This window comes from Copadichromis virginalis, linkage group LG4, assembly GCF_057382275.1.
Source record: "Copadichromis virginalis isolate Kocher_CV1m ecotype Utaka linkage group LG4, C_Virginalis_male_GT1.1, whole genome shotgun sequence".
Lineage (NCBI taxonomy): Eukaryota > Metazoa > Chordata > Actinopteri > Cichliformes > Cichlidae > Copadichromis > Copadichromis virginalis.
In genome coordinates, this window is record NC_140621.1 from 7,644,839 (window position 1) to 7,658,648 (window position 13,810).

A 13,810-nucleotide genomic window follows, 5' to 3' on the forward strand; every position below is an offset into this window, starting at 1 on the left:
AAACATACAAGTACACACAATTACGCAAACACACATAGAAAATAATAGAATTTAATTTTCTTGGTCAGGGAGAATGATAGCTTTCTACTCATCCATAGATCCGCCGGCCTTGCTCATTGGGATGGCAAGTATAGCAACATGTATGTTTTTTTTTTCCAGTAGCCTACTTCACATTGGTATTTCCTGATAATATGTGACACAGATGATATTAAGCCTGGTGACATCTGGGTATGTTTCTAGTTATGTATTGCTTTCATGTTCCAAGGTAGGCATGGGGGGATAGCCTGGTGACCCTTTACTGGATGCAGGCCCTTGCCAGGATTCAACATCCGACCTATTGTTTCTTTGTTTTTTCTTCTTTTTTTTCTTTTTTTTTTTTGAAAAGAAAAATGGTAGGGTTTGACGGTAGGCCAGATCTCTGCTGGGGAAATAGGACCACAATATTCAGCATGATTTCACGAGACTGAGCCACAAATAGTAATATTTATAAAGTCTTGCCCAAACCCACCTGTAAACACACTTCCCAACAGCTGGATATCAATTTTCAAATATATAATTTACTTTTTTTTTAAAATAACTCATTGCTACACTGATACCAAATTACACAAAGAGAAATGAAATTCATATTAGTACTCCCAAACCTAAGTATTCTAGGCACTCTAGAGCTTTATGTTACTATTTTGTAACTTTCTGCATTAACAGCATAACCGTGGCAACTTTTAACTATTTCTACAGTTTCAGCTATGATAATTGTATCTGTGATAAATAAGAAAGGAAATAGAGACGTTGTATGCATAATCAGACTTTGTGTCTGTAGGAGTCATTTGGTGCAGCAGAGACAAACACAGGAACCACAGCGGCTTCACAAGCCCCTAATGGACGGATGAGACGCCTCTATCTAATGAATGCACTCATCATCTGTGTGTGTGTGTGTGTGTGTGTGTGTATTTGGGGGTGGGGGTGGGGGGCTATGGGTTTATTACAGGCTTTTGGTGTTGCAGCCAAACAGACGCCCCTCTTTTTTCAGTTGCAGTGTAGAACTGAAGAGACACATATTTTAAACACATGCTGTTTCATCTGCTTTTATCCCTCAGTCTCTTTGTCTTTTGTCTTTTCCGTCACAAACTACTAACTCTGAACCTCCTCACATTTAAATACATAAGCCTATATACCAACATGGTAATCAAACTAAACATGTTCTTAATATAATTAGTCTCACCATCTCAAGTTTGCAATTGCATAAAGAAACAAGAGACAACAAACCAAGCAAAAAAAGGACCAGGGCTTTAAAGAGTCTTTAAGGAGTCAGAGTGTGTGCATACATTTTCTAAAAAAAAAAAAAAAACTCCTGTGTGTCTGTGTGTGTGTTTGTGTGAGTGTGTGCGTGACCTCTTTCATCCTTACTCCACCTCTGTGATGACGTGGCTTTATTTTGTCTTAAAGAAACATGTCTTCATATAAAGTTAAGCCATGTGGTCTCATAGGTGACGGGCTATGAAGAGGATTTTGTGTGCACTGAGCTTCAGCACCTTGTATTACACACACGTGGTGTTCAGGTCCACTGGAGTGTGGAGGTGCTATGTCCTTTCATCATTTTCTCCTCCGGTTTGTGTTTGTTTGCGTGTATCCTTTCATGTTTGCTACACCTCTGTGTTCACGTGGCTTGATTTTGTTTTGAAAACGCATGGATTAATATAGAGTTAAGCCATGTAGTTCTATAAGAACGACTTCTAGAACTGCGACATCCAGAAATGATTGTTCCTTTGTCAGGACAGTAAATAGTGGAAGTCAGAGTAAGGGCAGATAATTATAATACTGTTGAATCTCTGCCCCAATACATCACCAGAATGTTATTGTTCACCAAAACAAAAATAAAAAATACAAAATCAATGACACAAGAGGTTCACCGGACTGACATCAGAACATGTTTTAGACAGTTGGTACAACAACATGGAAATAGAATCTACAGAACATGGCAGACAAAACGAACAGTCATCTATATTACAGTAAAATGTAATTTCCCGAAAGGACAACTCACTCAACTTATTCCAATAAGACAAGGTTATTCACTTTATATAGAATAAATAAGAAATATTTCATATCAAGAAACTTCTCTTTAGTTTTTTTTTCCTGTTAGCATCCCCTCTGACAGATTTACACACAAAACGATGTACGACGAAATGAAGTCTTTGAGGCATGCGCAAACCATGTAAACATTTGTGTAAATAGAGGATTTGTTGATGCTTCGGAGAAACGGCAGGTTTCTCTTCTTGCTAAAAAAAACATCTGGCCATACAAACCCATTATAATTTTTTGTAAAAAGGAGTAGATGTATTGTATATGTATTTTGGTTCACACACAAACTCCCCCCCCCCCCTCTCTCTCTCTCTCTCTCTCTCTCCCTCTCGCTCTCTCTCTCTCTCTCTCTCTCTCTCTCTCTCTCTCTCTCTCTCTCTCACACACACACACACACAAGCGCTCGCGCGTGTTGTTTATTTCCCATCCATAAAACTGCTACGGGACGCCATTTAAGTATACCGACACTACAAAAACGCAGTCCGGCTCTACAACACGGCCTACTTATGTGTTAACATCCAAATCAATAAAGTTCTGCATAAAATGAAGAAAACACTCGAAGATATAAAATCTGCATACTAACCTAAGACTTTTTTTTACTTTCTGTCTGTTGCTCTAGACTTAAACTTGTAATGGGACCTGCAGACATGTATTTATTTTCAGCTTTATTTATTTATTTTTATTGCACCAAGTTTCTGGTAGTAAATAGAAACCAGTGTTGCGCACGCATTCAACACAATTCGTTTCATGAGAGAGAATGCCTTGCATAGCAGTTGATACACGACAATTTATAAAAATAGAAAGGACTTGGAAAAAAGACTGACGATGGTAAGCAGACAAACGTTATATCCTTGTTTTCAGTCTGAAATGTGCACAGCTGAGCTGGAAGTTTAATTTGATGGAAAGGGTTGATTTATTAAATAAATAATAACTGTCGTGAGTCCTCTTCTTAACTAACTCTAAACTCTTGTGACGTCAGGCTACTGATCAGCCGCCGCCGCAGCGCATGAGCCACCCTAAAAGCAAGCCGAACGCCGAGATCCCAGGGATAGACCCGATGGTCAGACAACCGGAAAACAAACGGCTATTGGCTGCTTGTATCAGCTTCAACTATCAGGCGCTATGTAATTAAATCCTGCCAGCAAAAAAGAGTGGGTGGGGTGGGGGAGTACAAATACAAACGAACAGCAACGCGCTTGTGTGCGAGCTGTGGGTGCTTTTCGTGCTTGTTAATGACCGGGTGAAATCCCATTTTCAGCACTTCAGCACACACCTCTGGTGTCAATAAACAATCAATCAACTTTCTGCACATTTTATCTTGAAGAATTTAATCCGATATCAAATTGCATTACTGTATAATAATTGCTAGCTTAATAAGAACTCGGTAGAACGTAATGGCAACAAAATCTTTGAATTCATCAATCTATTAGTCTGATCCGAAGGTTTACACTGAGTCAATCTGAGTGCTTTGAAAGATTGGCCGCCGAAACAAACTCAATTTTTTACTATCGCAATCGCCTAATAGGAAATAATCCAGAAGTTCCAGGAAATTTCCAACTCTGAAAATTAGACGTTCCTAATACTTCAGCTGCAGCGTCATATGCGCTTGTTTGGGATCATACTTAGATTGACATCACGTTTGGCTCACTCGGAATGTTAAAAGAAATTGAAGCAGTAGATGTGCATGTACATTTTTGCAGTTCTTGGGAATGTGAGATGTGTGTGTGCATGCATGCGTGTCTGAGCGTTTATGTCCTGCTAGTCCTTGGATTGGTCCTTATTTTGTTTCTTCATTTTCATCCTCCGGTTCTGGAACCAGATCTTCACTTGCCGCTCTGTCAGATTGAGTGCGCGTGCCACCTCATGTCGCCGATCGCGCGTGAGGTACATGTTGAACAGGAACTCCTTCTCCAACTCTAGCGTCTGGTATTTGGTGTACGGACAACGTTTCTTTCTGGAGGAACGTGCATGAAGCCAATTGGCCGATGGGTCATCTGCAGGAAGAAACGACAGAAAAAAAATCATCGATTAAAAAATGGAAATTGATAATCCATGCAGTCACTCTAACACTATTTTGTGTTCACGACATCTTGAAGACAACACTAGACTCAGCAAATGACACTTTTATGCACGTTATTAATAACACATAATTTGGACATAAGTAAAACCATGGCCCTTTTATATGGCATCACATCAAAGCCACGCGGCCTTCTTTCCATGAATACCCTCCAGTATGCAGATGAAAAATGACAGAGGATTAAAGGGGGGGAAAAAACAGAAAAAGAAGAGAAAAGAAAAACTCGGACTACCATGCTGATTTCCTTTTTTTTCTTGTTGGTTAATTTTTTTAAATTATTATTGAACTCATTTGTACCTCACATTGGCTTCACGCGCCATTCAAGGAGGCAACTATCGATAACAAGAAAACAAAACAAAAAAGCAAGGCAAAGTTGAATGCACTAGGAGTAAGCACTGTCTCTATATTTGCAGCTTAATCTAATTTTATGACAAAAAGAAAGCAAACACACAAACACACATTGGTGAAAGTGTTCTATCTTTTAGTTTTTTGTAAGGATTATGATTTAAATAGAGCGCTAAATCCATCGCCTGTGTAGCAATTGTTCCTAAATTTCCTAGCTGTGGGAAATCTATAATCCAGAAAAAAATGTTATCCTTTGCTATTCATTAAGCGTACTGAGATTTGGCTCTTTTGAGTGCAGTAGCAGAAATCTGAATGAAAACTAAATGTTTTTGTTTTCGATGAGAACATAATGAATTTATCTCAGTTATTTCCCTCGTTGTCTTTGCATCGCCTCCTTGTTTGCCAGGCCACTGTGCCCCCACCACCCCTGCTTCCCATCACCACAACCCCGTTTATAGCATTCAGGACAATGTAATTAGCCTTAAATTCTCGTTTAGCAGGCATGGGTTTGGTTTGGGGCTCAAAGCTATGTCCCCCCCCCCCCCCCCCCCCCCCCATCTCCACTATGAGGCAGGTTGTAAAGGTTGTAAGGAGTCTCCCGGCATCTCAAGTTTCTAAAGGATAGTTAGAGATCAAAACAAAGCCCCCTACTCAATTTTAAACCCGTTGATAGTGCTTTTTTCCATCTGAAAGAAAATTGCGCATCCATAGCTCGTTCTGGTACATTTCCATTTTTATATGTTCTAAATAAAATCTTTAACCAAGCGCAAGCATTTCCTGTGGTTAGGTCAGAGTCTTCCTCCATTAAGTCAAACCAACAAACGGAAACGCCTAGCAGTTAGAATAACTAAACTTTAACAAAGAAAAAAATACACCCAATGTTACCAAGTCAGGCCTTAAAACTCCAAACAAGACAAATAAAAACTCAGTTTTAAAAGCCATAAAATGCCATCAGCAATGATAAAAATGTGGGACACACAGGGGAAAACAAGAGCATGCTGCGATTATTTCCTTTAAAGCTGCTGTTCATTCGTTGCAGTGTTATTCGATTTTATTTCATTTAAAGGAAATCAGAGAAACAAACCACAAATGAAGTCTAACCATCAGTATGACCTGGAAATAGTTACTCTTTCTGAATCTTTCTGATTCATCCTTGCACCCACCAGCAGGTCTCCAGCAGGTGCTATGTCCTTTCATCATTTTCTCCTCCGGTTTGTGTTTGTTTGCGTGTATACGTCCTCCTTTCACGTTTGCTACGCCTCTGTGTTCACGTGGTTTGATTTTGTCTTGAAAACACATGGCTTAATATAAAGTTAAGCCATGTAGTTCTATAAGAATTACTTATAGAACTGCGACCTCCAGAATAGGTTGTTCCTTTGTCAGGAGAGTAAATAGTGGAAGTCAGAGTAAGGGCAGATAATTATAATTCTATTGAATCTCTGCCCCAATACATCATCAGAGTGTAATTCGTTATTGTTCACCATAAAAAAAAAGTTAAATCAATGACACAAAAGGTTTCCCGGACTAACATTAGAACGTGTTCTACAAAACGTAAAGAAACATGTAAAGAAACATGAGGTATAACGACTTGGTAATTAGAATCTACAGAAGATGGCAGACAAAACGAACAGTCATCTATATTACAGTAAAATGCAATTTCTTGAAACGACAACTCACTCAACTCATTCTAATAAGACAAGGTTATTCACTTTATATACAATAAATAAGAAATATTTCATATCAATTAACTTCTGTTTAGTCTTTTTTTAGTCTTTTTTTTCCTGTTATCATTGCCCTTTCCAATTTAACATTTGAGGTGGCTGCTCCTCCCTGAGACTGTTTCTCTTCCTCCTAAGTGTGGAGTTTGTCCTCCACACCATCACTAAGTGCTTGTCATATAATCATCTAAGTAATCTTGTAGGGTCTTTAAAAGATAAAACACCTTGTGATTACTGACATTCTGATCTGGATCCCATTTTATATTTATGTATAATAAATTGTTTTAATAATTAGATATCAAGCAACTTTTTGAGTTTGAAATGAGTAAATACAATTAGGATATTAACTCTCCTGCATTTCATGGTGACATTTGCAATTGGCTTGAAGTTGACCTCTATTGTAGTTTGCCACATCCATATTGACTTCCTGATGAAGGCTCTTTGGGTCCGGTTGGTTTTGTACAGTTCTAAGCATTCCAGGATTCATGTGTGAGCCATTCACTCATAGGCTTTCTTGTAGTCAGTCCAGGTGGTGCATGATTGGTCAGTCTCATGTTGCAGACAATGACTGCTCTAGCTACCAGTAGCTGGTGTTTTGCCCCTCTGATGTTTCTGCCAGTTCCTGTCTGAGGTCGAATAATTTATTGAGCCATATGCCTGTTCATAGCTCCTATGATGCCTGACACTATGGTTCTTCTGTGCTGCCAGAGGCTCATGGAATATAGTTAGCTTTTTTAGCCAGTACGTGTGAAAGACGCTAAGGACTGGTACTGTCCAACTCTTCATATTTGAAACTCTTGAGATGACTGGTGTTGTGAACTGACACTGTATATAACCAGTGGGTGGCATGATGGGCTATGGCCGTCATTTGTATGCAGTCTATAGTAATCTTGCAATGCTTGAAACTCTGGGTTTTGAAGATGATTGCATTATCTAGAATCTGTCTCTGCTTGGATTTGACAGAAGATATAATTTAGGTTTCTCTTCTGTTCTCCCTGCAAGTTGAATTATAGTTAGTGGCCATTGTCAGTAAATATGTCCTTAATACCTTCTGGAATTAATTTCCTTCAACAAAAGCAGCATGTAGAGGATTTATTTCAATGCAGAACAAAATATTGTCCAGTAAGGTGATGAGGCTGGTGGGAACTACGGGGGTGAGAGCTTTTGTCACTGTAAAGTGTGTGCTTTGCATTCCCTGGGTGTATATTCACCTCTACGACCATTCATTACCCTCAGAGCTGTGCCGTGACGATGGCTGTCACCCAGGATGACAAACCGAATGAGGAGTGGGAGAGTTTGGAAAGGGCTGAGTTAGTGTAGACATCTTTTTTCTAATATATGGGAAGTCAGAGAGTATCTCAATAGAAAGAATAAGGCTGGGGTGGGGTGTTGCTTGTATAATGGTAACCCTTGCTTGTATGTTAACTTTAAGTTTTCTGTAGGTTACATCCACATAGTTGCAGAAGCCTGGTGTTCATGGACAGGCGCATGGATGAAAAGATTTACGTTCCCTTAAAGCTGCCTGCTATAGCCCATGGCCCTGCAGCTGATGTTCAGTTGTTAGCATGTGGGTCTTTGCCTAGGTGTGTGTGTGTGTGTCTACTTTGATGAATGCATGGAAACAGCAACTGAAACAGTTAAGATAAATATCCCATCCAGTCTCTTTTTCTCTGTGTGTCTTCCTCCCTTTGCAATTTCACCCTAATAGTTCCAGAAATTGACCTCTCATATATCCCAAAGGCATGTTATTACATTTCCCAGAGTCATATTTTATCCCGCTCCCATACTTCCCCATCCCCATCCACCGCCAACACTTATACCCCACCCACCAACAGCAACACGCCAATTAATGGGGTTGTTTACTCTGTGTTATAAGTTAATAAAGTTCAAGGTAATAACTTTGTCAGCCTGCTTGGCAGCAAAAGCAGAAGCACAAAGACTGGAGTGTAATCTTGTAGTTTATTCTGGAAAGCAGCCCAGTGCCAGCAGCATAAAGAGAAATCTGTAGCTGTAGACTGGCATTAACTGGATAGGATGTTTTCAAAGGTAGCATTCCAGTGATGTTATTCACATGGCGACCATTTTAAATACTCAGCCATAATCTGAAGATAGACTACATCATGCAGACACTCATTTTTATATATTCCTCCCTGAAAACAAGTTAAAGAGGACAGGTACAGTTTATTAGACTGATTTCACAAGCAAAGCTAGTCTTAGAACCTGGCTATCACAGCATGTTCATTTTCAGATCTACAAGGTTGAATCGGGGAAACAGTCAAGTTTTTCATGTTGATAAAAAAAAATGTCCAGAATGTTTCTGTGGTTGACGACACATGAAAGCCAAAAAGTAAAACTTTTTCAGAATTCTTCCAACACCAACCATCTGTTCAAAATTCCTTATTACTATCAAATAGGGGAGGAATTTTGCCGTGCTGTAGCTGACACATTTAAGTATATAATGTCAACATTTTCAGGGGAATCTGGTTACTGTGGAGGACTGCATTGTTAGGCATTTATATGTGACCACTTCTATCCGGTATAAGACCCAGTGTTACGTGAATAATAACAGAAAGTACATTTTAATGTTCTAATTTCATGAGTACACAATATGTAACATGCCTGTTTGTGAGTTTTAAAGGTGCTGAAATTTTTATTTTGCTACCTTTGGAAATTAATGGCTCCTTGCTTCCCTGTTTCCAAGCTAAGTTAAGCCAATAAACGTAATATGTATCCTATATACATAAACATGGTTTCAGTCTTCTCATTTTACCCTTTTCAAGGATGCAAATAAGACTGTCCCTAAAATGCCTAAAGATGTAAAAGAAAGTTATTCCAAACCAAAGAGTTTTGAAAATGACAAATGCAAATCACCCAGTGTGTTTCCACTCAAACTGCTTTACTAATTACTCCAAAAAAAAAAAAAAGTCGCGCGGGGAGGCTCAATCAACGCAGTGTTGTGACGCCACCATTTTGAAATGTCCACGTTATGAAAAAGAGAAAAGGCTTTCACATGCTGCTTAGTATGCTCCCACTACCTGAAACATTAAGTCACTGCAATACGGACACAAAGAGAACACAAATCAACCAGAGGAAAAAAGTCTCTATGGCTGCTTTTTGAACCCTATAAGACAGCTCAGAGAGAAACTTTTTTTTCTATTACTCATTCAAACAGGGGAACAGAGGAACTCTTCAGGAGGAGCACCTTCACGAACACCACGGCGCTACGAACGGAAAGTCTAATAATTCAGACTGGAGCCTGCTAGCCTCCATCCTGTCTTTAGACTAGCTCACTGTTCTGATGGATAGCGTGCTCAATCGCAGTAATAAGCTGGCTGTGCATGTGTATGCATATGTGTGTGACTCTAGTGTAGTATTCGTGTATATATACACTAAACGTGAATGTGTGTATATATGAATGTGTGTTTCTTTGTGACCATTTTTTTCTTATTAAGGCCACAATAGAGACAGAGGTCTCCCGCTCTTTCTCGCACACTGATGTTCCGACTCCTCTGGTAGATTTGTCAGGAGGGAGTTGAGAAAGGGAAATAAACTCCGGCGTCAGTTAAAAAGAAATTATACATTCATTTGAATCTCTTTCTAGGGTACGGTTTTCTTCTGTCCCATCCAAAAAGTCAAGAAACTTTGGAAGAGAACTGTGAAGAGACCCAGCATCAAATGCTGTTGTTAAAAAAAGCAAACAATCAGAAAAAACACAAAGGAACAAAGGCACATAAAAGAAGAGGAGAGAAAAAAGACCGTCCTGCACTTCTCAAACTACCAACGGATTTATAACAAGATGACTGTGATTTGTGGAAGGTATTTTTACATATACGTTCATATAACCACCAGACTACAGACCACAATAAGGTCAGTAGAGCTGTGCCTGGGTTGAAGTATTACACAGCAGGAAAGGGTAATTTTAACAAAGTTACAATTCAATTAGCTGTTTGTTTGATGCTTTGAGATTAACCTGATTTGAAGGCTGCAGTCATTTATATATTATTGGGTGATTTCTTTTAAAAAGTAAATAAATAAATAAAACTCGCTAGTACATAAAGAACACACAAAATTAAATTAATTTAGGATATATATTCATTGTGTTTCACGTTGTAGCTGGCAAAGCTCGAAGCCATTGAGGAATTTACATGGGCCTAGGTGGGACGATTTATACACGCTGTGAGAAGGCAGAGTGCACGTCCTGACTGTCCAGCTCTGATGTGAGTCTAACAAAGTGTAGCCAGACTTAGGCTGACTTAGAGGCCTCTGCGCCACAGATGCTGGCGGCTCGGAGCTCTGCGGCTAGGTCACTGACCTTTCATGATTTTTAAAAAGAAACCGGGTTCGACAATCTGGTTTGTAGTCTTTTGTCTTCTTCTTCCCATTTATAAGCGTACAACTAACAAGAGAAACGGTAGACGCGCGGGGCGTGGGGGGCATAAAATGGGTAATGCGTAAATGCGAAGGATTGGAAGCAGAAGGGTCCAGAGACGATATCTTAATCTATCTCAAAGAAGATTTGGTCTTTTTGAAACAGGATAGTAATGCGTATGTCAATCTGAATGTAACACAAACAAACTACCTTCTGTGATTTCTGTCGGGTTGATAGATTTAAGGACGAAGAGGAAAAAAAGTGCCAAATAGGCTAGAAGTTTTCCAACTGTTAGTCTTAATAATCTTTCTTCCTAAGTTGACTTTGAAGCTTTTTGGACTCACCGCCCTACCGCGCGCTCCAAACCTTTTAACGTGTATATAATACGCATCATTTGCGCAAAGCTGTGACAAGCTTTTGCCAGACGGTCAACACTATCGTAAGCACTATGAGTCACTTTGACGGTCTCTTTTAAGGCAATACCAGGGTCACCTTTAAAGCAAGCAACATTATAATACAGAGTGTTGCTCGTAATATCTTTAGCTAATTTAACAGCTTTAATAAAATCGTATGCATCACTTGCTAGTCACTGACACATTTTTTAAAGAACTGTTAAAGTCTGAAAAAGTTGCGTCCCATAATCCATTTAAAAAATGTTGCTACAGGCGCCAGCTGCAAATACAAGGATGACATGAGCCAAAAAACACAGTAAAGTTAGAGAGCAGACGGTGGGGGCACTTCGGCCTCTCCAGTTCTTTGTTCTAGTTTTATGGCGGCATTAAAAGCATTTACAATCACCCTCCCTCGTCTTGTTCTCTCCCACTATCACGCGTTATTTCCTGCTTTAATAACTTACTTTGATCCAGGCCATCTTTGTCCTCATTCCCTTCACTAATGTCCTTGTTTTCTTCGAACCCTGTTCCCTGGATGGCGGCCGAATGGTGGCTAAGCTCGCGCGCTGCCGTGGACGCTGACTCCAAGATGTGTGTTGTGGGCTCGTGCTGATGCTGTCCCATGATTTTGGATGCGATCTCCCCACCGAGATGGCCAAGCTGAGGCTCCAGCTTGACCTGACCCGTTTGGCCCTGTACCGGACCAGACTCAGAGCTCCGCGGCGCACAGTCCAGCCATGAACGTATGTACCGTGTGTCCGCGGCGGGCACGTGCTGCGCGGGGATGTAGGGATGGTAGACAGCGGGGAGGCCACTGGCTCCGTGGTGTGGATTAAATGGACTCCATGATGACGAGAAGACTGGAGGCTTGGGCTGGAAACTGCAGGACGGATAGGAATCGGGATGGGGATGCTCCGTGTGCGCAGCAGCGCCACCAGGCAGCCTCCCACTCGCGGACGCAGCGGAGCTCGAGCCGGAATATTGGGCGCTAGGAAAGCGAGTCTGGGATGAGAGTTCATCGCTCTCGTGACTTATGATGGAGTCCACGTAATAGTTGCTCAAAGTCCCAGAAATGGACATTCTCGGGCATTATCTGTGAAACGCCTCGAGTTCACTAAATAGAAAACAAGACAAGAGACATTACGAGATTTCCTTCTTTTGCCTCTCTTTCTTTTTCTTCTTCAATTCTGTGCTTTGGTAGGTTGCCCCCTCCCTTTCTTACTTCGTCTCTCTGCCTCTCTATCCCTCCCCTAGTCCCTTTCTTTCGAAACAAAGTGCTACAGCCCTACAGCCTAGCACTGTGCACGGGGGTTTGTCAAGTCTGTGAGCGAGGCGAAAAGTGATTGGCCGGTTTTTTTTTTCTTCTAACCTGAAAAAAAGCGTCAATGAAGCGTAAATCACGCATGCACAAGCCCCCACCCCCTACCCCAGATAGATGTTTATATGCAATATGCAAAATTAAGGCTATTTCCGAATATCTTGTCAATTTATTTACTGCTGCTTTCGATCTAGAATGATATAAAACCGTTAAATTATGTTATGTCTGGACTGTATGTATGAACTGTAAAGCAGAGACAATGGCTGACAAATAAGTAGTACCAAATGAATAAAAAAAAAACTAAATCAATTCCTGGATCGAGGAGTGTGCTTTTAAAATACCAGTAGTATAAGTGCCAATAGTCCTCCACTTAAGGAGAGTTAACACAGATATTTTCTATCCTAGACAAGATAGGCGGTAAAATTCACACCTATGTGTGTTTTTCATCGTTTACTTGACTCCTGGATCTACTTGGCAGCTTCTCTGAGAATTCTGGAGCGTTTTTATTGACAGATTAACAGCCAGTTGTGTTAACGAGCGCCATTAAATCGGGTCCTGCGTGGTTAGGTCGCTTGTCTTTATAGCGCAAACTACTTCAACTACTTTTTTGAGTCTGTTTAATACCATAATAAAATCCTAGATCGTGCCGGCTGCTTTGGTTTTTATTGAGTTGATATATGGCCTGTGGTGGTGCGGATTGTAAACGCAACTGGGGCTGTTGAATCTTTCCTGCTACTCCGGTACAGGGTACTTTACACTCAGCGGTCAGCCTGCTATGGATAAACATAACTCGGTCCGGAGCGCAATGAGGGCACCGGGAAGAGAAGCTGGAACGGACTTTTGTTTCATGGAACCGGTGGTGACTTCTTTGGCTGAATTAGTTGGGATGAAATCCGCCGGTGTGCTCGAAACCAAGAAGCTGAAGAGCAGCTGCAGTCTGTGCTGATCGGAAGTCCTAACATTTGACTTGCAGCTGACCTGCAAAGTCACCGGGCTTGTAAGTCTTTGCATTTATTTATAATTACAGACTTGGAGTCTTTGACTCGTTCAGGAAGTCATTCTAGTACTCAAGGGTATAAATCCGGTCTGTGCATCGTGTATGGAGCTAACAGTTATTTACGACAATTGAATATGAAATACAGGTTGCTTGTTATTAAAGCTGTTATTTACCAGGTGAAAGATGGACTATAGCGCAGCTTTCATATATGCTGAGGAGACGATTCTGAGCAACGGCTGGTGAATGTTCATTTCAGGAGAAGAAATGCAAATACAAACCCAACAAACCTAGAGTCCTTCAAACATGACTGACTCTGGCGCACAGTTTGGTATTTGAGCTTGAATTCACCACATTCCTCTGAGCTTTTGTATTAAAGCACTCATTTACAACTTCGTTTGAAAATCAAAAAGAAAAAGAAATAAAAATATAAACTGTATTAAAAAAATCTAGCTGTTCATGCTCAATCAAATATGTTCTAGATAAAGTTACTGTGACCCAGATCGCTTTTATCCACAAGA

General features: G+C 40.4%; 1 protein-coding gene across 1 annotated transcript; it reads right to left on the minus strand.

The window, feature by feature from the left end:
• Positions 1 to 1,319: 1,319 nt before the first annotated feature.
• Positions 1,320 to 12,189, minus strand: hoxb9a (homeobox B9a). Its single transcript, XM_085453353.1, has 2 exons — positions 11,442 to 12,189; positions 1,320 to 4,070 (listed from the first exon to the last, which is right to left on the minus strand). Exons 1-2 carry the CDS (start codon positions 12,055 to 12,057, stop codon positions 3,835 to 3,837), a joined length of 852 nt encoding a protein of 283 aa, XP_085309479.1. The 5' UTR covers positions 12,058 to 12,189; the 3' UTR covers positions 1,320 to 3,834.
• Positions 12,190 to 13,810: the final 1,621 nt, after the last annotated feature.